At 40.9% G+C, this 23341-nt stretch overlaps 2 protein-coding genes across 5 annotated transcripts in view; one reads left to right on the top strand and one right to left on the bottom strand.

The window, feature by feature from the left end:
• LOC139576060 (unconventional myosin-Ie-like) overlaps window positions 1-14487 on the bottom strand; it is a 53695-nt gene extending 39208 nt beyond the window's left edge. For both annotated transcript variants that reach the window (XM_071401702.1, XM_071401703.1), the window contains exon 1: window positions 14194-14487. In XM_071401702.1, coding sequence (XP_071257803.1) covers window positions 14194-14196 — 3 coding nt within the window. In that variant the 5' untranslated portion in view covers window positions 14197-14487. The remainder of the gene's footprint in view (window positions 1-14193) is intronic.
• Window positions 14488-20684: 6197 nt separating this feature from the next.
• LOC139576056 (uncharacterized) lies at window positions 20685-23081 on the top strand. Of its 3 annotated transcripts, XM_071401699.1 has the most exons (7): window positions 20745-20811; window positions 20918-21277; window positions 21414-21872; window positions 21968-22072; window positions 22179-22206; window positions 22309-22343; window positions 22437-23081. In XM_071401699.1, the coding sequence occupies exons 1-7, from the start codon at window positions 20754-20756 to the stop codon at window positions 22649-22651; spliced, it is 1260 nt and encodes a 419-aa protein (XP_071257800.1). In that variant the 5' UTR covers window positions 20745-20753; the 3' UTR covers window positions 22652-23081. The 3 variants fall into 3 exon arrangements, with proteins under 3 accessions (XP_071257798.1, XP_071257800.1, XP_071257799.1); XM_071401698.1 differs by lacking the exons at window positions 20745-20811; window positions 20918-21277 and having other exon boundaries at window positions 21443-21488; window positions 21758-21872; XM_071401697.1 differs by lacking the exons at window positions 21968-22072; window positions 22179-22206; window positions 22309-22343; window positions 22437-23081 and having other exon boundaries at window positions 20685-20811; window positions 21414-21961.
• The last annotated feature ends 260 nt before the right edge of the window (window positions 23082-23341 follow it).

The following is a 23341-nucleotide window of genomic DNA, read 5'->3' as shown; positions in this document are numbered from 1 at the left end:
CTACCCAACAGAACACTGGCACAGACCTTTACTTTACACACCCATGCATTTACAGTCTGTCTGGGACTGGGTATGAGGCTGCTGTCTGTCACTGTGTTTCCACACCGCATGCCCAGAGAGATCAAAATAAAATACTTATTTTGGAATACTTTGTTTTGTCACTGACTTACTTTGTGTCTGAACAGCCCAAGCAGCTGACCAGCTCTAAAAAAAATTATGGAAGAGAGCTCAAACTCAGTCACTGCTACAGACACACACACACATTGAAAAATTATCCCAAATACAGCTTCATGACATACTGTTCTGAATATACACAATGAATCCAATGACAAACATTTACATTCCACAAAGATAACCTTAATGAATCACAATCAGCTTCACTGTCACAAAGCAAATGTTCACACACCAGATTTCACTGCAATACTTGATACATTTCTCATTTAAAATCTTATTTCAAAGGGTTTGTGCAGTTAAAATGTGAGAAGAATAAAAATGATAGATGTTGCATTAGGCTGTTTGTAGTCCTCTCCAGCTTTGAAGGGAACAATATAGCACAGTTTCAATTATTTCCAGCTGACATTCTCTAGATTCTCTGACATTAATCTTATATTTTGTTGGTCACTATAGAATTACTAATTGATTGCAGAGCTACATCACACCCTTTCATTGAGGGTTACAGTTGATGTTTGGTTCAGTGATATGTACAGTTAATCCATCCATCCATCCATACATACATACATACATACACCAAGTCACTTGGCTCTGTCATATCCTCACATGGTCTCTCCTATCATTGCTATGCAGACGACACACAATTAATCTTCTCCTTTCCCCCTTCTGATAACCAGGTGGCGAATCGCATCTCTGCATGTCTGGCAGACATATCAGTGTGGATGACGGATCACCACCTCAAGCTGAACCTCGGCAAGACGGAGCTGCTCTTCTTCCCGGGGAAGGACTGCCCGTTCCATGATCTCGCCATCACGGTTGACAACTCCATTGTGTCCTCCTCCCAGAGTGCTAAGAACCTTGGCGTGATCCTGGACAACACCCTGTCGTTCTCAACTAACATCAAGGCGGTGACCCGTTCCTGTAGGTTCATGCTCTACAACATTCGCAGAGTACGACCCTGCCTCACACAGGAAGCGGCGCAGGTCCTAATCCAGGCACTTGTCATCTCCCGTCTGGATTACTGCAACTCGCTGTTGGCTGGGCTCCCTGCCTGTGCCATTAAACCCCTACAACTCATCCAGAACGCCGCAGCCCGTCTGGTGTTCAACCTTCCCAAGTTCTCTCACGTCACCCCGCTCCTCCGCTCTCTCCACTGGCTTCCAGTTGAAGCTCGCATCCGCTACAAGACCATGGTGCTTGACTACGGAGCTGTGAGGGGAACGGCACCTCCGTACCTTCAGGCTCTGATCAGGCCCTACACCCAAACAAGGGCACTGCGTTCATCCACCTCTGGCCTGCTCGCCTCCCTACCTCTGAGGAAGTACAGTTCCCGCTCAGCCCAGTCAAAACTGTTCGCTGCTCTGGCACCCCAATGGTGGAACAAACTCCCTCACGACGCCAGGTCAGCGGAGTCAATCACCACCTTCCGGAGACACCTGAAACCCCACCTCTTTAAGGAATACCTAGGATAGGATAAAGTAATCCTTCTAACCCCCCCCCCCCCCCCCCCCTTAAAAGAGTTAGATGCACTATTGTAAAGTGGTTGTTCCACTGGATATCATAAGGGGAATGCACCAATTTGTAAGTCGCTCTGGATAAGAGCGTCTGCTAAATGACTTAAATGTAAATGTACATACATACATACATACATACATACATACATACATACATACATACATACATACATACATACTGTACTAGTAAAAAGCTTGGACACACCTACTCATTCAAGGGTTTTTCTTTATTTTTACTATGTTCTACATTGTAGAATAATAGTGAAGACATCAAAACTATGAAATAACACATATGGAATCATGTAGTAACCAAAAGTGTTAAACAAATCAAAATATATTTTACATTTTAAAATCTTCAAATTAGCCATCCTTTGCCTTGATGACAGCTTTGCACACTCTTGGTATTCTCTTAACCAGCTTCATGAGGAATGCTTTTCCAACTGTCTTGAAGGAGTTCCCACATATGCTGAGCACTTGTTGGCTGCTTTTCCTTCACTCTGCGGTCCAACTTATCCCAAACTATCTCAATTGGTGATTGTGGAGGCCAGGTCATCTGATGCAGCGCTCCATCTGTCTCCTTCTTGGTCAAATAGCCCTTACACCGCCTGGAGGTGTGTTTGGGGTCATTGTCCTGTTGAAAAACAAATGATAATGGGACTAAGCGCAAACCAGATGGGATGGCGTATCACTGTAGAATGCTGTGGTAGCCATGCTGGGTAAGTGTGCCTTGAATTCTAAATAAATCACAGACAGTGTCACCAGCAAAGCACCCCCACACCATCACACCTCCTCCTCCATGCTTCATGGTGGGAACCACACATGCAGAGATCATTCGTGCATCTACTCTGCGTCTCACAAAGACACGGCGATTGGAACCAAAAATCTCAAATTTGGACCAAAAGAACAGATTTCCACCGGTCTAATGTCCATTGCTCGTGTTTCTTGGCCCAAGCAAGTCTCTTCTTCTTATTGGTGTTCTTTAGTAGTGGTTTCTTTGCAGCAATTTGACCATGAAGGCCTGATTCACGCAGTCTCCTCTGACGCTTAAACGCATTAAGAAGGAAAGATATTCCACAAATGAACTTTTAACAAGGCACATCTGTTAATTTAAATGAATTCCAGGTGACTACCTCATGAAGCTGGTTGAGAGAATGCCAAGAGTGTGCAAAGCTGTCATCAAGGCAAAGGGTGGCTATTTTGAATAATCTCAAATATAACATTTATTTTTTATTTAACACTTTTTTGGTTACTACATCAAATCAAACTTTATTTGCCACATGCGCCGAATACAAGAATTGTAGTCTTTACCGTGAAATGCTTACTTACAAGCCGTTAACCAACAGTGCAGTTCAAGAAGAAGAAAATATTTACCAAGTAGAATAAAATAAAAAGTTATAATAAAAAGTAACACAATAAGAATAACAATAATGAGGCTATATACAGGGGGCACCGGTACCGAGTCAGTGTGCAGGGGTACAGGCTAGTTGAGGTAATCTGTACATGTAGGTGGGGGCAAATTGACTATGCATAGGTAACAAACAAACAGCGAGTAGCAGCAGTGTACAGGGGAGAGGGGGTCAATGTAGATTGTCCTGCTTGGGGGCAGAAGCTGTTGAGGAGCCTTTTGGTCCTAGACTTGGCGCTCCGGTACCGCTTGCCGTGCGGTAGCAGAGAAAACAGTCTATGACTTGGGTGACTGGAGTCTCTGACAATGTCTTTTCCGTCTCCTGAGGGGGAAAAGGTTTTATCGTGCCCTCTTCACGATTGTCTTGGTATGTTTGGACCATGATAGTTTGTTGGTGATGTCGACACCAAGGAACTTGAAACACTCGACTCGCTCCACTATGGAGCGATGTTAATGGGGGCCTGTTCGGCCTGCCTTTTCCTGTAGTCCACGATCAGCTCCTTTGTCTTGCTCACATTGAGGGAGAGGTTGTTGTCTTGGCACCACGCTGCTAGTTCTCTGACCTTCCTATAGACCGACTCATCGTTGTCGGTGATCAGGCCTACCACTGTTGTGTCGTCAGCAAACTTAAATTATGGTGTTGGAGTCGTGTTTGGCCACGCAGTTGAGGGGTAACAGGGAATACAGGAGGGGTCTAAGTGCACACCCCTGAAGGGCCCCAGTGTTAAGGATCAGCGTGGCAGACGTATTGTTGCCTACTCATACCACCTGGGGGCAGCCCGTCAGGAAGTCCAGGATCCAGTTGCAGAGGGAGGTGTTTAGTCCCAGAGTCCTTCGCTTAGTGATGAGCTTTGTGGGCACTATGGTGTTGAACGCTGAGCTGTAGTCGATGAACAGCATTCTCATATAGGTGTTCCTTTTGTCCAGGTGAGAAAGGGCGGTTGGAGTGCGATTGAGATTGCATCATTTGTGGATCTGTTGGGGCGGTATGCGAATTGGAGTGGGTCTAGGGTGTCTGGGAGGATGCTGTTGATGTGAGCCATGACCAGCCTTTCAAAGCACTTCATGGCTACCAACGTGAGTGCCACGGGGCGGTAATCATTTAGGCAGGTTACCTTTGCTTCCTTGGGCACAGGGACTATGGTGGTCTGCTTGAAACATTTAGGTTTTACAGACTCGGTCAGTGAGAGGTTGAAAATGTCAGTGAAGACACTTGACAGTTGGTCCGCACATGCTTTGAGTACACGTCCTGGTAATCCATCTGGCCAGCGGCTTTGTGAATGTTGGCCTGTTTTTCAGTGTTGCTTGCCTCAGAGCAAGCAAAACAGGCATTTAGCTCGTCTGGTAGGCTCGCGTCACTGGGCAGCTCGCGTTTGGGTTTCCCTTTGTAGTCCGTAATAGTTTTCAAGCCCTGCCACATCTGACGAGCCGGTGTAGTAATATTCAATCTTAATCCTGTATTGACACTTTGCTTGTTTGGTGGTTCATCTGAGGGCATAGCGGGATTTCTTATAAGCATCCGGATTAGTCTCCCGCTCCTTGAAAGCGGCAGCTCTAGCCTTTAGCTCGATGCGGATGTTGCCTGTAATCCATGGCTTCTGGTTGGGATATGTACAGTGGGGAGAACAAGTATTTGATACACTGCCGATTTTGCAGGTTTTCCTACTTACAAAGCATGTAGAGGTCTGTAATTTTTATCATAGGTACACTTCAACTGTGAGAGACAGAATCTAAAACAAAAATCCAGAAAATCACATTGTATGATTTTGAAATAATTAATTTGCATTTTATTGCATGACATAAGTATTTGATCACCTACCAACCAGTAAGAATTCCGGCTCTCACAGACCTGTTAGTTTTTCTTTAAGAAGCCCTCCTGTTCTCCACTCATTACCTGTATTAACTGCACCTGTTTGAACTCGTTACCTGTATAAAAGACACCTGTCCACACACAATCAAACAGATTCCAACCTCTCCACAATGGCCAAGACCAGAGAGCTGTGTAAGGACATCAGGGATAAAATTGTAGACCTGCACAAGGCTGGGATGGGCTACAGGACAATAGGCAAGCAGCTTGGTGAGAAGGAAACAACTGTTGGCGCAATTATTAGAAAATGGAAGAAGTTCAAGATGACGGTCAATCACCCTCGGTCTGGGGCTCCATGCAAGATTTCACCTCGTGGGGCATCAATGATCATGAGGAAGGTGAGGGATCAGCCCAGAACTACACGGCAGGACCTGGTCAATGACCTGAAGAGAGCTGGGACCACAGTCTCAAAGAAAACCATTAGTAACACACTACGCCGTCATGGATTAAAATCCTGCAGCGCACGCAAGGTCCCCCTGCTTAACCCAGTGCATGTCCAGGCCTGTCTGAAGTTTGCCAATGACCATCTGGATGATCCAGAGGAGGAATGGGAGAAGGTCATGTGGTCTGATGAGACAAAAATAGAGCTTTTTGGTCTAACTCCACTCGCCGTGTTTGGAGGAAGAAGAAGTATGAGTACAACCCCAAGAACACCATCCCAACCGTGAAGCATGGAGGTGGAAACATCATTCTTTGGGGATGCTTTTCTGCAAAGGGGACAGGACGACTGCACCGTATTGAGGGGAGGATGGATGGGGCCATGTATCGCGAGATCTTGGCCAACAACCTCCTTCCCTCAGTAAGAGCATTGAAGATGGGTCGTGGCTGGGTCTTCCAGCATGACAACGACACGAAGCACACAGCCATGGCAACTAAGGAGTGGCTCCGTAAGAAGCATCTCAAGGTCCTGGAGTGGCCTAGCCAGTCTCCAGACCTGAACCCAATAGAAAATCTTTGGAGGGAGCTGAAAGTCCGTATTGCCCAGCGACAGCCCCGAAACCTGAAGGATCTGGAGAAGATCTGTAGGGAGGAGTGGGCCAAAATCCCTGCTGCAGTGTGTGCAAACCTAGTCAAGAACTACAGGAAACGTATGATCTCTGTAATTGCAAACAAAGGTTTCTGTACCAAATATTAAGTTCTGCTTTTCTGATGTATCAAATACTTATGTCATGCAATAAAATGCAAATTAATTACTTAAAAATCATACAATGTGATTTTCTGGATTTTTGTTTTAGATTCCGTCTCTCATAGTTGAAGTGTACCTATGATAAAAATTACAGACCTCTACATGCTTTGTAAGTAGGAAAACCTGCAAAATCGGCAGTGTATCAAATACTTGTTCTCCCCACTGTATGTACTGTCATTGTGGGGACGACGTCATCGATGCACTTATTGATTGAGCCAATGACTGAGGTGGTGTATTCCTCAATGCCATTGGATGAATCCCGGAACATATTCCAGTCCGTGCTAGCAAAACAGTCCTGTAGTGTAGCATCCGCGTCATCTGACCACTTCCGTATTGATCGAGTCACTTGTACTTCCTGCCTTAGGTTTTGCTTGGAAGCAGGAATCAGGAGGATAGAATTATGGTCAGATTTGCCAAATGGAGGGCGGGGGAGAGTTTTGTATGCATCTCTGTGTGTGGAGTAAAGGTGGTCTAGGATTTTTTTCCCCCCTGGTTGCACATGTGACATGCTGGTAAACATTTGGTAAACTGATTTAAGTTTGCCTGCATTAAAGTCCCCAGCCACTTGGAGCGCCGCTTCTGGGTGAGCATTTTCTTCTTTGCTTATGGTTGGTTGAGAGCGGTCTTAGTGCCAGCTTCGCTTTGTGGTGGTAAATAAGACGGCCAAGAATAATACAGATGAGAACTCTTGGTAGATAGTGTGGTCGACAACTTATCATAAGGTACTCTCCCTCAGGCGCGCAATACCTCAAGACTTCTTTAATATTAGACATCACGCACGAGCTGTTATTGACAAAAAGACACACACCCCCACCACTCATCTTACCAGAGGTAACGTCTCTGTTCTGCCGGTGCATGGAAAATCCCGCCAGCTCTATATTGTCTGTTTCTTCGTTCAACCACATCTCGGTGAAACATAAGATGTTACAGTTTTTAATGTCCCGTTGGTAGGATAATCTTAGTAATAGGTCATCAATTTTATTTTCTAACGATTGCACGTTAGCAAGGAGAATGGAAGGCATTGGGAGTTTACTCGGTCACCTCTGGCTTCTCAGAAGGATCCCCGATCGCGTCCCCTTTTCCGGCGTCTATTCTTCACGCAAAAGGCATGGATCTGGGCCTTTTCCAGTGAAAGCAGGATATCCTTCTCGTCGGACTTGTTAAAGAAAAAAGTTTCTTCCAGTCCGTGTTGAGTAATCGCTTTTCTGATGTCCAAAAGTTATTTTCGGTCGAAAGAGATGGTAGCAGCAACATTATGTACACAATAAGTTAAAAATAAGTTACACAAAACGCAAAAAAAAAAAACCTGGTTGGTTTGGAGAATGTAAAATGTCAGCCATGTTCTTCGGCGCCATCTTACATCTTACATGATTCCATATGTGTTATTTCATCGTTTTGATGTCTTCACTATTATTCTACGATGTAGAAAATAGTAAAAATAAAGAAAAACCCTGGAATGAGTACGTGTGTCCAAACTTTTGACTGGTCGTGTAGCTAATGAGATTATGGATATTACTGGCACAATACAGTGGGAAATTGTGTGGCACAATAGTATGCTAATTGATGATTATAGGAAAGCCATAATGACCCATTAGACTTAATCTGAGAAGTGACGCAGGGTGATAACAATGGTGACCTAGGGCACGGTGACAGACTGAGATGGGTTGATAAAGTCTCCATGGGGCAGTGCTGGAGCCCAAACACTGAATCAGAGGCCTATGATCTTTTGACATAATGCGACAGTGGGAAGGAAACAAGCTGAACAGATAAAGGGAACTCAGCTCTTGGCAGAGCGTGACATTTTTCCATCTCCACAGCTGTCCTAACGGGTGAGAAAACACATGCAAATAGAAGCTTTAGATAGGACTTTTATTACTTATTTGTTGCTGAACAGAGTTTCACCTCCTTAGTGTGGGAGACTGTAGACAGTGGATATCTGTTGAAAATTACAAAAAAGGTGTACTTGTCTCTCACTGTGGTGCTACTTGTTTATTATTTAGCAATAAGGCCTGAGGGGGTGTGGTATATGGCCAATATACCACGGCTAAGGGCTGTTCCTACTCACTAAGCAACGCAGAGTGCCTGGATACAGCCCTTAGCCATGGTTTATTGGCCATATATCAAACCCCCAAGGTGCCTTAATGCTATTAGAAACTGGTTACCAACGTAAATAGAGCAGTAAATGTTTTTATTTTATTTTATTTTTTTATACCTGTAGTATAGGGCCTAATATACCACATCTGTCAGCCAATTAGCATTCAGGACTCGAACCACTCAGTTTATAATAAGAATTATTACAGTTATGCACCAGTAACACTAAAGTGACATAAACATTGACATGCGACTGATGATTAATCTGTGCACCCAGGAAAGAGTTTGATAGACCTGGGAGATGAGCTATCCTTTTACTGGAACACAGGCATCACCCATGGAATTCAGGGCATGTTTGTCTGTATGCTAGTGAGCAAACATAACCCTGTCACTTCAGCTCAGATCCACAGACAAGACAGAAAATATCCAGAGGCAGACAGAAGACTCCAGCTGTGCCCAATGGGGCTGATATCATGGTAACTACGTTTGGAAAATATGAAAATTATAGTGACAAATGTTGTGAAATCTTTGTCTCACAGCATGAAATTGCCTAAAATACGTCAAACCTATATACTTCAAGGAAAAACATGAGTTTCCATTTACTACACATGACACCTTTATAAAACATAGCAGCTGTTTAATTGTGGCCCAGACTAGAACAGGTGGGTATTGTCTGTGAGAGAGAAGATATCACATCAGCCTAGAAGTCTGACCAAAAGTGGCCTCCACTGCATGGGACCAAAGAGCAGCCTGGTACAGTCCTCCCCATCCCTCACTGGGGTAATGGGAGACATTCGCTGTGAGAACAGACTGTGCTCTCCATTGGGCTGCAGCCCCAGTGAGGCTAGAGGCCTGCTGGGCTCCCAGTCCTGTGGGTAGTGGTGCGAGAGCCAGGCTCACAAACAGTGTGCTGTACCAAGGGCTGGGCAGCAGGAAACCTGGGCAAGCCAGAAGAGAAGAGGGGAGCTGAGAGTGGGCTGGCCGGGACACACAGACCCAGATCACTTTACAGAGGGGAAAATGCAGCTGGCTGTTCCTCACCTGATCACCACATTCACAGCTGGCCCAGGTTGCTGAGGGATGTGTTTCAGATTTCAAAGAATATCAAAGGCCTGCCTTATCACTGTGCCATCACTTAACCGACTGAGGAAAGCAGAATCTTTTTTTTTTTTATGGAAACGTTCATTAAACAAAGGTGAGGCAGAAAATGGGTATACAATTGGATCTAAAAAGGAGAATCCTCTATATTTTTGCTTGCTCCAAAACCACTAGACTGACAGGTAACCCTACATTATAAAGGCATCAATGGCCACAGTTAGCAGGTGCTATTAGTTTGCACAAAGGGAACATTTACTTGTCAGTAAAGAACAATGGGGTTTTGGTTTGGAGAACAAACTGCCACCATGCTCAACTACTGAGGAATACTAAGTAAGTGCCAAACAGAGGAAGTTGCTGTGTTAAAGGCATCATGAATGGACACCATGAAGTGGTATCCTCTAATGTGATGCACTTTAAAAGACATGGCAGGATGTGGCATCACATCAGACAGCATATCTGTTTGAAGACAGAAAGGTCAACATCAGCTCTTCATAAAACTAATGAAAATGTTAAACCTTCAATAAAAGGTTCAATTAAAGCAATGCTCATTTTATGTTTAATTCGTCCTTTTAACTTTTCATTTTGCACAAACAAACCACAAGGGGTTACAACTAATGAGTACATATCCTTCAGAGGAGCTTCTGTGAGAACATTATCAGAATAGTATAGCCCAGACCATGAATAACACCCATGAATAAATCTGATTCTACATCTTCCAGAGGACAATGGCAGAGCATTGATCCAGTCTGATTCTGCCATCTGTTCTGGAAGTCAGTAAGTCGGAACTTAGAACCTGTGTGATGGCTTACGGAACGCCACGAACATGAAGATGGAGTTTTGTAACAAAGACCAATATGTGTGGGATTGATAAAGAGGAGAGTGTAGGTTTACTGGACCTCTGTGAACAAATTTAACAAGTTCCCTAGTTCTACAGAAGGGGTGTTCGCCATGTTCTAGAGAAGGTCTCAAATTCCTGCAAAAAATATTTTTAGCAATGCTGGGTGGAAAATGGAGCGCAGGCTTTGAAATGGAGCGATGTTACTGAGCATTCACCTCCCTGCAAGAAAAGCTGATAAAAACCATATGCTGTCATACTGACCTAGTATTCAGCATCTGGCAGTGGGGCCTATGAGTGATGCTACCGTCTGGTGCTCCAGACAGTCAGAGTGACAGACTGCTTCTCTCCACACAAGCCAAATATTAGAGTTCGCTCAATGTGGCCCCAAAAAGCCTTTCAAAAAGGAAGAGTTTTGCACCGAGTAACTGCATTGTGTTTCGCATTGGTGCATTACGTTCACTCTTTATCTCTGACATCAGACCAAAGAGAGGAGAATATCTGGGGAAGGTTTATTATTTGACAGAAAGTCTGTTTTTGACGAGCCCAGGTTCTGACACATCCAGATGACGTGCTATGATCTTGTACGCAAAACAGCAACCTACTTTTGGAGAAAACCTGGAAAAACAATTGCTCCTTTCATGTCCAATTTTTCCAGTGGTGCAAAATGTTAAGATGCAAGACGTATTAAATGTATTCCACCTGGTTCATTGAAAGGGTACATTCAGTTGTGTCCAACAGTTTGATATTGTTTTGAACTCAACCTTACCATTCTCTGCTTACTGAATATTATGCTCAATAAATCTGTCACTGATGAAGGGATCTGTATATGTTCTACTGTCATTAAAGCTACCTCACAAGAAGGACACCACTCCATTTCCTTCTGGTCATTCAGCATGCAATTCAGCACCCATGCCAGGGAACCGCCCACAAGCGCTAGCCTAAATAGGAATATCTCCAACTTCAGCAGAACCAGGGGAATATCAAAGGCCTGCATTATTCTGCAGTGGGTTCACTGCAGAATATTACCTCTGAAGTGAGTCAGATTGTGCCTCAAGGCTAAAAGTTGTCTAATGCTGGCTCATTTAGATGGTGTGTGCACAGCATGCTGAATCTATCTATCCTCATATCTGGGTTCATTCATTGGAATCTACTACAGAAGGAGAAAGAATGTTTTTAAAACCACTATGAGCCTACAGAGAGGGGGTCGTCCAGTCATCAAGCAATGTAAATGCATGCATTTTTTGGTACCTCGTATAGGAGGACAATGGGTAAATCCATTTCAATTCAATCAATTTTGACAGCAACCCTTTTGATTTGAACTAAACCTTCCATACATATTTGCCCACTGTAGAAGTGGTCAGAAAGAGATAAAGAGTGCTTCCATAAAGGTGCTCAAAGTCGATATTTTTTGCATACCCCACCATACCATGAGATATCCATGTCACTTTTTGAGCACTTCCTGAGCACTTCTTCCATGGGCAAACATGTATGGAAAGTTTTGTTTAAATCAAAAGGGAGGCTGTCAAGAAGTTATTCAATTTATATGGATTTACCCCAATGGAAGCTCAAGTAAAATAGTTCCGTTAAATCTCCTATAATCATACCTCATTGTCCTGATATAACATGAAAATACTTTATGTTCTCAGTTTGACTGTTAGCTAAGGTATAGAGCTCAGTTATGTGCTACTGAGTATGTATTATGTAAAGGTTTGTTCCTTGGATTCCTTCTGAGATCTACAGGATCCATACACTGTGCACTGGGAGCAGAGCAGTGAGACTGCATAACAGGGTTGACCTGTTCTAGAGAGACAATATATGGACATAGGGCAGGGTTGGTAACATCAGAATACACATAGTGTACAAAATATTAGGAACACCTTCCTAATATTGAGTTCCCCCCCCCCTTTTGCTCTCAGAACAGTCTCAATTCACCGGGGCATGGACATCACAAGATGTTGAAAGCATTCGACATGGATGCTGGCCCATGTTGACTCCAATGCTCCACACAGTTGTGTCAAGTTGGCTGGATGTCCTTTGGGTGGTGGACAATTCTTGATACATACGGGAAACTGTTGAGCGTGAAAAACCCAGCAGCGCTGCGCCTGGCACCTACTACCATAACCTGTTCAAAGGCTCTTTTGTCTTGCCCATTCACCCTCTGAATGACACACGTACACAATCCATGTCTCAGTTGTCTCATGGCTTAAAAATCCTTCTTTTAACCCGTCTCCTCCCCTTCATCTACACTGATTGAAGTGGATTTAACAAGTGACATCAATAAGGGATCATAGCTTTCACCTGGTCAGTCTATGTCATGGAAAGAGCTGGTATTCCTAAATGTTTTGTACAGTAAGTGTACAGTACATTACAAGTCAAGCAACGTCCTTCAGTGAATTTGGGCAATTCAAGCGGAACAAATGATACAAAATGTAAAAAAAATCGTATTTAATTAAATCAAACAAAAGAAAATATACATCATTGATTAGACCCAACCTCTGCCTTTAAAGATAATGTAATACTGCAGTTGACCTGTTGGATTCAATAAACAGTATTTGAGCAGATATCCACATTGGGATATCTGCCACAATGGCAATGGCCTCATGAACTGTGGTCTAAACACAAAGGAAGAGGCCATGCAACAGGGACAACTTTCTCCATAACGCTCACCGGTATGCTTAAGCTGCTGGGATGACATTCAGTAAGCAGGAGAAACCGGTCTCCATGTGGATAACACACGCGCTGCTCTCTGTCTCCTCTTCCATGACCAACCTGTATTATTCAAAGTAGGGCCGTACCTACTACACGCACCAACACTATACCTAGGAAGTGGGAGCTGCATGTCTGTCAATATAGGTGGTTGCTATAGTGACTGTATCTGCAAGCGCCCTTTCTTTTACAACACCCCCCCCCCTACAGATGTATAATTATATGGTAAGTGAGATGAAAGTTAAAAAGGAGATGTTTACTTCCATATTGACATAGTGACTTAGTTGTGAGCAGTGTGACCCACCTGTATCACAGAGAGTAAACAAACAAGTTTAACAACGAACAGGGCAGACCTAGATCTCAAGAGATCCATGATCCAGTTATCTTTAGCATGTCTCACTAAGGCTTTGGTATCCGATACACACTGTTGTCCAAAACATTTTATTGGTTCAATGTTTAATGGTTTACTATATCTCTCGTCCACATACAAAATCCTGCTCAGTTAGAGAGGGAGGGTGAGAGAGAGAACTTTTATCATAAACATATGGTAGGTAGGCTACTCCCCAAATAGGAGAGGGAAAATAGTGGATTGGATTGTTGTTGCATTCTTATCAACATTCCATACAACCTGCTAGATTGGATTGATGGCATAAAGGAGACTAGAATAAGCATTTAGTCCATGTTGTTCTTTGAATTGAACTTTACACTGTAGCAAAACAAAACCTAACATGATTGCAATTCCTGTCTACTTAAAAATATATAATTCTGTGAAGTAGGCACTCATACATCCAGCTATGTTATTATTCTCTATGGCAATTAAAAACATAATGGCTATTGGTTACAATAATAGGCAACTTCACAACAGCCTCTAAAAATGACCCTTGCAGCCCCTCAGTAGGCTATGACACATGACAACATGACCTTGTTGAACGACTAACCAAGTTAAACTAAACATTTCTCCAAATAGTCTGGTGACAATATACAGGATGCAATATCGACCTTTTTTCACAATTCATAAAAATGATATGGTCATTAGGCTAAAACATAAGATTATATTTCATAAAATTACATTATCCCCTTGTATTGACAGTATTGATACTGTGCAATAGGAATATGCTGATCTTGAGATTTATAACAATGTTATGACATGTGATGGAAATTTTACGTCATAGTGTCACGAATCCATCAGATCTCTGTATATTTAAGAATCTATAAGAATTGTCACATCCCTTTCAACAATATACATTATCGTGTTCCTTCATAGTCATATGACATGATTATCCAAAAAAACAGTCTGTAACAGATAAGTTATCTTACCATTTTCTCTCCTTCCCCAGACAGTAACAATGTATCCTTGTATTCCGTATTGAACAGGGGCTGTCTCAGTAGTCGTCTAGTACTAAAAACTGTAAAACGTTGGTGTTTTTGCAGTAAGACAAATTCCAAATAAACAATAGGATCCCAGATGCCTTCCAAGCAGGAACGCACGGATTCTCCTCAGGCCCTGGTTGCTCTGTCCATACTGTAGCTTTGTCTAAAAGTGGATAGGCACAGGAACTAAACTCAGGCTCCGAATGCTGCAGTATGTTTGAGCCGTGAAGTTAAACTTCGAGGCTGTTGACTGAGCAGCCTAACCAAACAATCCATAAATGGAAAATTCGTCTTTAGCCCTCAGCCAATAGGAGCGGGATCTGGACGCGTCACTCCAGAGGGAATCCCACCAGATGATTTTGGGCTCGTTGGAGAACGCATTTGCTGTGGGTAGAAAGTGTTGCGCAATCAAATCAGACAAATTAGAGCTTTGAATTTAATAATAATTTATTCCGAAAGAGGACCATATTGTACAAGCATTATACACTTTATGATACTTTTAGATCACTCCTGTGATAGCTTTTACAAATATATCTTTTTTATCTTTTTGGTTGAATTTGTGTTTGAAATTCACTGCTCGACTGGGGGACTTTACAGATAATTGTATGTGTGGGATACAGAGATGAGGTAGTCATTACATTTTTTGAAACGCTATTATTGCACATGCAATTTATTAGAGTCCATGCACATTTTTCCTCCTGAAATGATTTAGGCTTGCCATGACAAAGGGGTTAAATACTTATTGACTCAAGGTGTTTCAGCTTTTCATTTTGAATTTGTTTGTAAAAAATGTAAAACACATAATTCCACTTTGACATTATGGGGTATTGTGTGTAGGCCAGTGACAAATAAATTCTTAATTTAATCCATTTTAAATTCAGGCTATAACACAACAAAATATGGAAAAAGTCAAGGGGTGTGAATACTTCTGTAATAATAATTACAGAAGGCGCTGTAATTAACATAACCCAAATAACAACCATGTGAATGAATGTTACAGTATTACATTTAAAAATGTCTCATGTGACAGATGTAAACAACTGTGTGATCACAAATATCTGGAGTAGTGGGATGAAGACAAAGCACTCATTGTTCACTGTGTCAAATATAGAAAGAGTTCACCCAGGCTGTATCACAACCGGCCGTGATTGGGAGTCCCATAGGGCGGTGCAGAACTGGCCCAGTGTCGTCTGGGTTTGGCCTTGTAGGCCGTCATAGTAAATAAGAATTTGTTCTTAACTGACTTGCCTAGTCAAATAAAGGTTAAATTAAAACAAAAATTATATATATATGTATATATATACAATTGCAAAAAATCTGTTTCTCACAGCCAAATTCAAAATGTAATTTGGTTGATTGGATATCTGTAATGTTTTGACAAGTCAACTCTGTCAACTCCAACTCCATCATGTGTCAGCTCACCACATCTACTGTCACCAATATGTAGCACACACAAATGATGACATCTCCTGTGCACCAGATCTTTAACTGGGCACAGTTTGGATGTGGAGTGAGGCAGGAAGGGAGCAGGTGTAACCTGTGGGTGTAATGTAGTTGTAACCTGTCTGACAGGCCTAACAATGGCATGCAGGGATGGCATGCTGCCCATGTCAATCTGTATCAGGTTATGCTGCTGCCATGATCACCAACTGATTTGATTTCAAACATCTGTAGAACGTGTGTGTGTGTGTATGTCAGTGGCATAGCGCAGTTCGAGCAAGACACCCCAACCAAAATAATAATAATTTGGCCACACCTTATTTGGATAGTCCCAAATAGATGATCTACAGATGGTCATACTATCAAAAAACTACTGTGTATGTTGGTAAGCAAATGCTTGCTAAGGTTACAGTTAGGGTTAGTTTTAGAATAAGGTTTAGGCTAAGCGTTAGGGTTAGGTTTATGGCTGGGGTTAAGTTTAGGGTTAGGATAAAGGTTAAGGTTAGTGGATAGTTAGTTGAAATGTTGTTGAAAGTTATTGTGGGTGGCAGGTAGCTTAGTGGTTGGTCCAGGAACTGAAAGGTTGCTGGTTCGAATCCCTGAGCCGACGAGGAAACAAATCTGCTGAGGTGCCCTTGAGCATTGACTAAAATGAAATTGAACATTCACAAACCATCCACTTGGAATTATCCAAATAAAGTATGAAACAAACCTTTTTCTTTTTGCCATGAGGCAGAGAGAAAAATGTGCAGTTTTATAACTAATCTCTTGCTATTTTACAAATTTTGCCATGAGGCTAAGAGAAAATGTTACTGTTTTGGAGCTAATTTCCTTGTATTCTACACATTTTTCCATGAGGTTTATGAGATGTTCATATGTTTGTTATCTGGGGGTCCGCGCTCCGGGGGCACCCCAATCCAAAGGCTTGTGGGACCCCGCCTTGCGCGGGCAGCAGGGGTGTGTGCTGCACCAGTGATGTATGTGTGTGTGAGAGATAAATGTAATTTTGATATTCAAAGATTTGGAGAGTCTAATAATGGTTAAAATATAATATGAACATTAATCGTTGATGAAGAGTTACAGATGCACGGCAAAGCCAGTAAAAACAGGTAAGTAGGGACATCTGCAGGGCAAAAGCTCTAAACACAAACATTGGCCAGAGAGGAACTTAAGGCTGCAAAAGGATCACTGGCTAAAACATTTGTTATTGGACATTAAATAGAAGTAATTCAAAGTATCTCAAGGTAAGTAAGGAAAAAATCTAAATCACCCTTTCCGGTGATTTAGATTTTTCAAAGTAATTCAAAGTATCTCAAGGTAAGTAAGGAAAAAATCTAAATCACCCTTTCCGGTGATTTAGATTTTTTCCTTACTTACCTTGAGATACTTTGAATTACTTCTATTTAATGTCCAATAACAAATGTTTTAGTCATATCTGCAGCACATTGGAGTAGTAAGTAATCATATAGATATGAATATTCCTATGCAGATTATTATAATGGGCCGAATTTTGAGACGTCATGCATAAATATGTGTAGTATGAACTTTTTAAAAACAAGTTTCTTTTTCAATTAAATGTAAAGAACAGCAAAATAGTTGGGAGTTCTCTAAACTGTACCACACTGACATACACTATACAGTGCCTTCGGAAAGTATTTAGACCCCTTGACTTTTTCCATATTTTGCTATCTTACAGCCTTATTCTAAAATGTATTAAATTGTTGTTTTTCCCTCATCAATCTACACACAATACCACATTATGACAAAGCAAAAATTATTATTATTTTTTTAACATTTTTGCTAATTTAACCCCAAAAGGTTAAATGAAAAAAATATATATAATTCATCAGACCAGAGAATATTGTCATGTGCCTTTTACTGAGGAGTGGCTTCCGTCTGGTCACTCTACCATAAAGGCCTGATTGGTGGAGTACTGCAGAGATGGTTGTCCTTCTGGAAGTTTCTCCCATCTCCACAGAGGAACTCTAGAGCTCTGTCAGAGTGACCATTGGGCTCTTAATAATGATGGAGGCCACTGTGTTCTTGTGGACCTTCAATGCTGCAGACATTTTTTGGTACCCTTCCCCAGATCTGTGCCTCGACATAATCCTGTCTCAGAGCTCTGCTGCAAATTCCTTCGACCTCATGGCTTGGTTTTTGCTCTGACATGCACTGTCAACTGTGGGACCTTATATAGACAGGGCCCACAGTTGCTGCTGCTAAGCTTTCCAGTAAAGCAATAAAAACAAGTAAGCATTGCAGAAGAAAAGTGCTCAAAATAGCCCACGGTAACATAATGTAGCTTAAGAAACAAGGTTCATGAAGTCAATCATTTGCTAATAGCAGATGAAATTCATATTCTGACTATATCTGAAACTCACTTAGAAAATACCTTTGATGATACAGTGGTAGCAATACAAGGTTATAACATTTACAGAAAATATAGAAATTCCAATGTTGGAGATGCTGCTGTTTATATTCAGAACCACATTCCTGTAAAGATTAGAGAGAATCTCATGTTAAATATTGTTGAAGTAATATGCTTCATCTGCCTCACCTGAAGACCATTCTGGTGGGAAGCTGCTATAGACCACCAAGTGCTAATAGTCAGTATCTGGATAACATGTGTGAAATGCTTTATAATGTATGTGATATCAACAGAGAGGTATATTTTCTAGGTGATTTAAATATTGACTGGCTTTCATCAAGCTGCCCACTCAAGAAAAAGCTTCAAACTGTAACCAGTGACTTATCAGTCAACCAACCAGGGTAGTTACCAACAGCACAGGAATTAAATAATTAACATTTATTGATCATATCTTTACTAATGCTGCAGAAATTTGCTTCAAATAAAATAAAATACAATTTTATTGGTCACATACATATGACTAGCAGATGTTATTGCGAGTGTAGCGAAATGCTTATGCTTCTAGATCTGACATTGCAGCAGTATCTAACAGGTAATATCTAACAATTCCACAACAAAACCTAATACACACAATCTAGTAAAGGAATGGGATGAGAATATATAAGTACAAAATATATGGATGAGCAGTGACAGAGCGGCTAAGATGCAATAGATAGTAAAGAATGGATACTGAAGGATACAGTATTCAGTATATATATATGAGATGAATAATGCGAGATATGTAAACATTCTTAAAGTGGAATTATTAAAGTGACTAGTGTTCCATTTATTAAAGCAGTATCCGGATCCATTGGATGTAATGAGCACAATATAGTAGCCATATCTAGGAAAACCAAAGATCCAAATGCTGGGCCTAATATAGTATATAAGAGGTCATACAATAAGTTTTGTAGTGATTCCTATGTTGTTGATGTAAAGAATATTTGTTGGTCCGTGGTGTGTAATGAGGAGCAAACAGACACTGCACTTGACACATCTATGAAATTGCTTATTCCAGTTACTAATAAGCATGGACCCATTAAGAAAATGACTGTAAAAACTGTTAAATCCCTGTGGATTGATGAGGAATTGAAAAATGGTATGGTTGAGAGGGATGAGGCAAAAGGAATGGCAAATAAGTCTGGCGGCACAACCGATTGGCAAATGTATTGCAAATTGAGAAATCATGTGACTAAACTGAATAAAAAGAAGAAGAAACTACACAATGAAACAAAGATAAATGAAATAAAGAATGATAGTAAAAAGCTTTGGTGCACCTTAAATTACATTTTGTGGAAAATAGAAAACTCATAATTCATTGAATCAGATGGCTCATTCATCACAAAACCAACTAATATTGCCAACTACTTTAAGGATTTTTTCATTGGCAATATTTTGCAAATGTAGCCATGACATGCCAGCAACAAACGCTGACACTACACATCCAAGTATATCTGACCAAATTATGAAAGACAAGCATTGTGATTTTGAGTTCCATAATGTGAGTGTGGAAGAGGTGAAAAAATTGTTGTTGTCTATCAACAATGACAAACCACCGAGGTTTGACAACTTGGATGGAAAATTACTGAGGATACTAGCGGACAATATTGCCACTCCTATTTGCCATATTTTCAATTTAAGCCTACTAGAATGTGTGTGCCCCCAGGCTTGGAGGGAAGCAAAAGTCATTCCGCTACCTAAGAATAGCAAAGCCCCCTTTACTGACTCAAATAGCCGACCAATCAGCCTGTTACCAACCCTTAGTAAACTTTTGGAAAAAAATATGTTTGATCAGATACAATGCAATTTTACAGTAAACAAATTGACAACAAACTTTTAGCATGCTTATAGGAAAGGACATTCAACAAGCACAGCACTTACACAAATGACTGCTGATTGGCAGAGAGATATTGATGATACAAATATTGTGGGGGATGTTTTTTTAGACTTCAGTGCGGCTATTGACATTATCGATCATAGTCTGCTGCTGGAAAAACGTATGTGTTTTGGCTTTACACCACCTGCTATATTGTGGATAAAGAGTTACCTGTCTAACGGAAAACAGAGGGTCCATACAGAAATTATTTGTCGAGATCAGTGTGGAAGAACTTGACTGGCCTGCACAGAGCCCTGACCTCAACCCCATCGAAAACAGTTGGGATGAATTGGAACACCGACTGCGAGCCAGGCCTAATCGCCAACATCAGTGCCTGACCTCTTCAAATCAAATTGTATTTGTAGACCTTACAGTGAAATGCTAACTTACAAGCCCTTAACCAACAATGCAGTTGTAAGAAAAATACATGTTAAGTAAAAAATTGATAAAAATAAGAAATAAAATAAAAATAACAAGTAATTAAAGAGCAGCAGAATGGAAGCAAGTCCCTGCAGCAATGTTCCAAGATCTAGTGGAAAGCCTTCCGAGAAGAGTGGAGGCTGTTGTAGCAGCAAAGGGGTGACCAACTCCATATTAATGGCCATGATTTTGTTATGTTGTTCGAGATTTTCGATGAGCAGGTGTACACATACTTTTGTTAATATAGTGTATATCATACACACACCACAACCACCCTCTTTTCATTAATTCCTTCCTGTGATATTCTGCTCTGTTTCCTCATTCTGTGAATCAGGAACAAAACAGCTTTGTAATCTAAGTTAAATGATCATGGATATGCTATCTATCTTCATGGTGATGACTCTCGTAGGAAAATGTCAAGGTCGGTAACTATTTTTATCAACAGTTTAAGACTTGAATAATAGGGTTTGTGAGTGTACAATCGAGGAGCTGGATTCTAACTTTGGAAACCTTTTTCTCTCTCAAAGGGACCACTTATCTAAATTATCAAGAGAAAGAAGAAGCTATATCCCTACAATGTGAAGAGAGAATTTGCCAACTTGATCTAGATGAAGACAACAGAGTGGATTGCACTTTTAATTGCAGTCTTTGTGACAGTGACAAGAAATGTGACCAAGATTTGAAGTGCAATATTACAGCATTTGAACTAGAAAAAAAACCCTGCAAAAACAGTATCAAACATTGTTTAAATATCAAATTGGAGAAACACATCACTGGATTCTTTGCATGTTTTCATACCTTTCCATCAAATGATCGATACTTATTCCCCTTTAAACCTTCAAAATATCAGGTGGAATCATTTATTGTGGCATTTGTTGAACCAGAGGGTAAGTTCACATATCGTATCTTTCACAATTTCTAAATGATATACAACTAATTACAGTATAGTGTACAATATATTGTATATAGACATATATCTGTTTATGAAAATATTTAACATCAAATTATGTTCTGTTTCTGTAGTGGTGATATGCTACCCTGGTGTGGAAACTGAAACGTCTGTTACCAAACATCATGGAGAATCAGTCAACCTTGCATGTAATTTCACAGTAGCCAAAGATTACTCTAGCCTTCCATTTTCAGTGTATTGGATCAAAACCATCAGTGGCAACAGTAGCACATGTCTTTATTCTTATTCTTATGATAGTCATGGAGAATTATATGACCACCATTGTCTCATTGATGAGGCCCTGCTGAAACAAAGGTCAAATACTGCATCTAAACCCCTAACAAACCCTATCTTTCATAACCTTAAGATCAGCAATGCCACATATTCAGACAGTGGACAGTATGTTTGTGCCTTACAGGTGCTTAAGAATAGAAAAGGGCACTGGAAGGTAATAACTAATGTCACAGTCACTGTGAATGGAGAATTCAACAACCACACCAACAGGAATGACACAGCCCCGTTATATACTCCTGGTGAGTCACAGTATATTGTTGTTACTAATACATAAAATGATCATGAATAATACCTAATTGATCTTCATTCTGAATGCTTTGTGTTTTATTAAAAGGGGATCCTTACATACCACTGTATGTGGTGGGAGCCTTGTTCTTCTCCTGCCTGTTTGTTACTGCCATTGTCATTGTCATGATGAAAAATACCAAGATTTCGCAAGGTGAGTAAAAACCCACATACTGTATGCTCTATCATCAGGTATGTATTTAAAAAAAAAAATCATATAATGTTATTGACATGGGCTTTCTGTTTCTTTCTTCCTCCAGCAGAATCTCACACTCTGAGAATGAAAAGGTATTTCATTATTTGAAAATAACATTTCCGATAGCCATCAATTAATTACATGTTGCTGATATGGAATTTTATAATAATAAATACTTTATTTAATCATTGCAGAGAACAAGATGGAGAGGAGACACTTAACTCAGACTGTAAGTTGGCATATTATCTCCATAAAAGGAATTTGCAGTACTGACAGATTTTCAAACCCATCTAACCCCACTGCTTCCTCTTTCTGGGTGTAGGCTCCCCATATGCTGAGGGCAGAGGAGAGGATGAGGGGCTCTTCTCACTTCTGAAGCTGACTGAAGTGAGAGATCCTGTGACTGCACAGAACGGAGCTGAAGAACATGCTGCTGTTGCTGTTGAGCCCTATTCTGTAGTCATGTACAAGGACTTTGACCCCCAGGCCACTCAGACATCATCCACCTGCCCCCTCAGGATTGGAATGAAAGTATGAGTTTACTAGCAGCCAATAGTTACTCATATGATGTAGATAAAGTGAGCTAATGATAATGTTTTCATGATTGGTCTTTCATATTGGGTTTAGACCAGGATTGGGGCGGGGCTGCCAGGGGTTTGTTTGGGATGGCGGGTGGGAGGGGTTGAGTGTTGGTTAAAAAAACATTTGTGATTCTTATTGATTGTACAGGTTATGTGACTCAATAAAAACTTAGATCACAAAAATTAAGTTACATTAAAGAGAAAAGGAGGATTCACTTTCTTTTTTAATTGAATGTTTTTGTGTTCATTCATGCTCTACTGAACGTTTCCAGTAGATGGTGCTCGTGTTAAGTCCTACAGTTGCGCTTACTGTTTCTCTGATATTGTGTAATATGTGTGATTATCTAATTATTTTGTAACATTGAATAAACATTGCAGAAATAAAATATACGTGATTTTTTTTTTTTGGGGGGGGGGGGGGTTCATGGTACTTAATCATTGCAATATCAATTGGATTATCAATAGGCGATAGTATATACTAAACATGATTAATCAAATCAAAATTAGTCGTAAATAGACATAAATGAATGGACCAGACGATGCGTGAGGAATCAAGAGAGTAAGATATAGCACTTTCTGGGGCCCTCCCTACCCTCCGTTGTAGGTCAAAAGCCCTTAAATGTATTTTTACTCTGTTTTTTAATCT

The sequence above is a fragment of the Salvelinus alpinus genome, chromosome 5 (assembly GCF_045679555.1).
Source record: "Salvelinus alpinus chromosome 5, SLU_Salpinus.1, whole genome shotgun sequence".
NCBI classification, from domain to species: domain Eukaryota; kingdom Metazoa; phylum Chordata; class Actinopteri; order Salmoniformes; family Salmonidae; genus Salvelinus; species Salvelinus alpinus.
The sequence above is the reverse complement of the archived record's forward strand: the minus strand, read 5'-3'. Positions and strand labels throughout refer to the sequence as shown.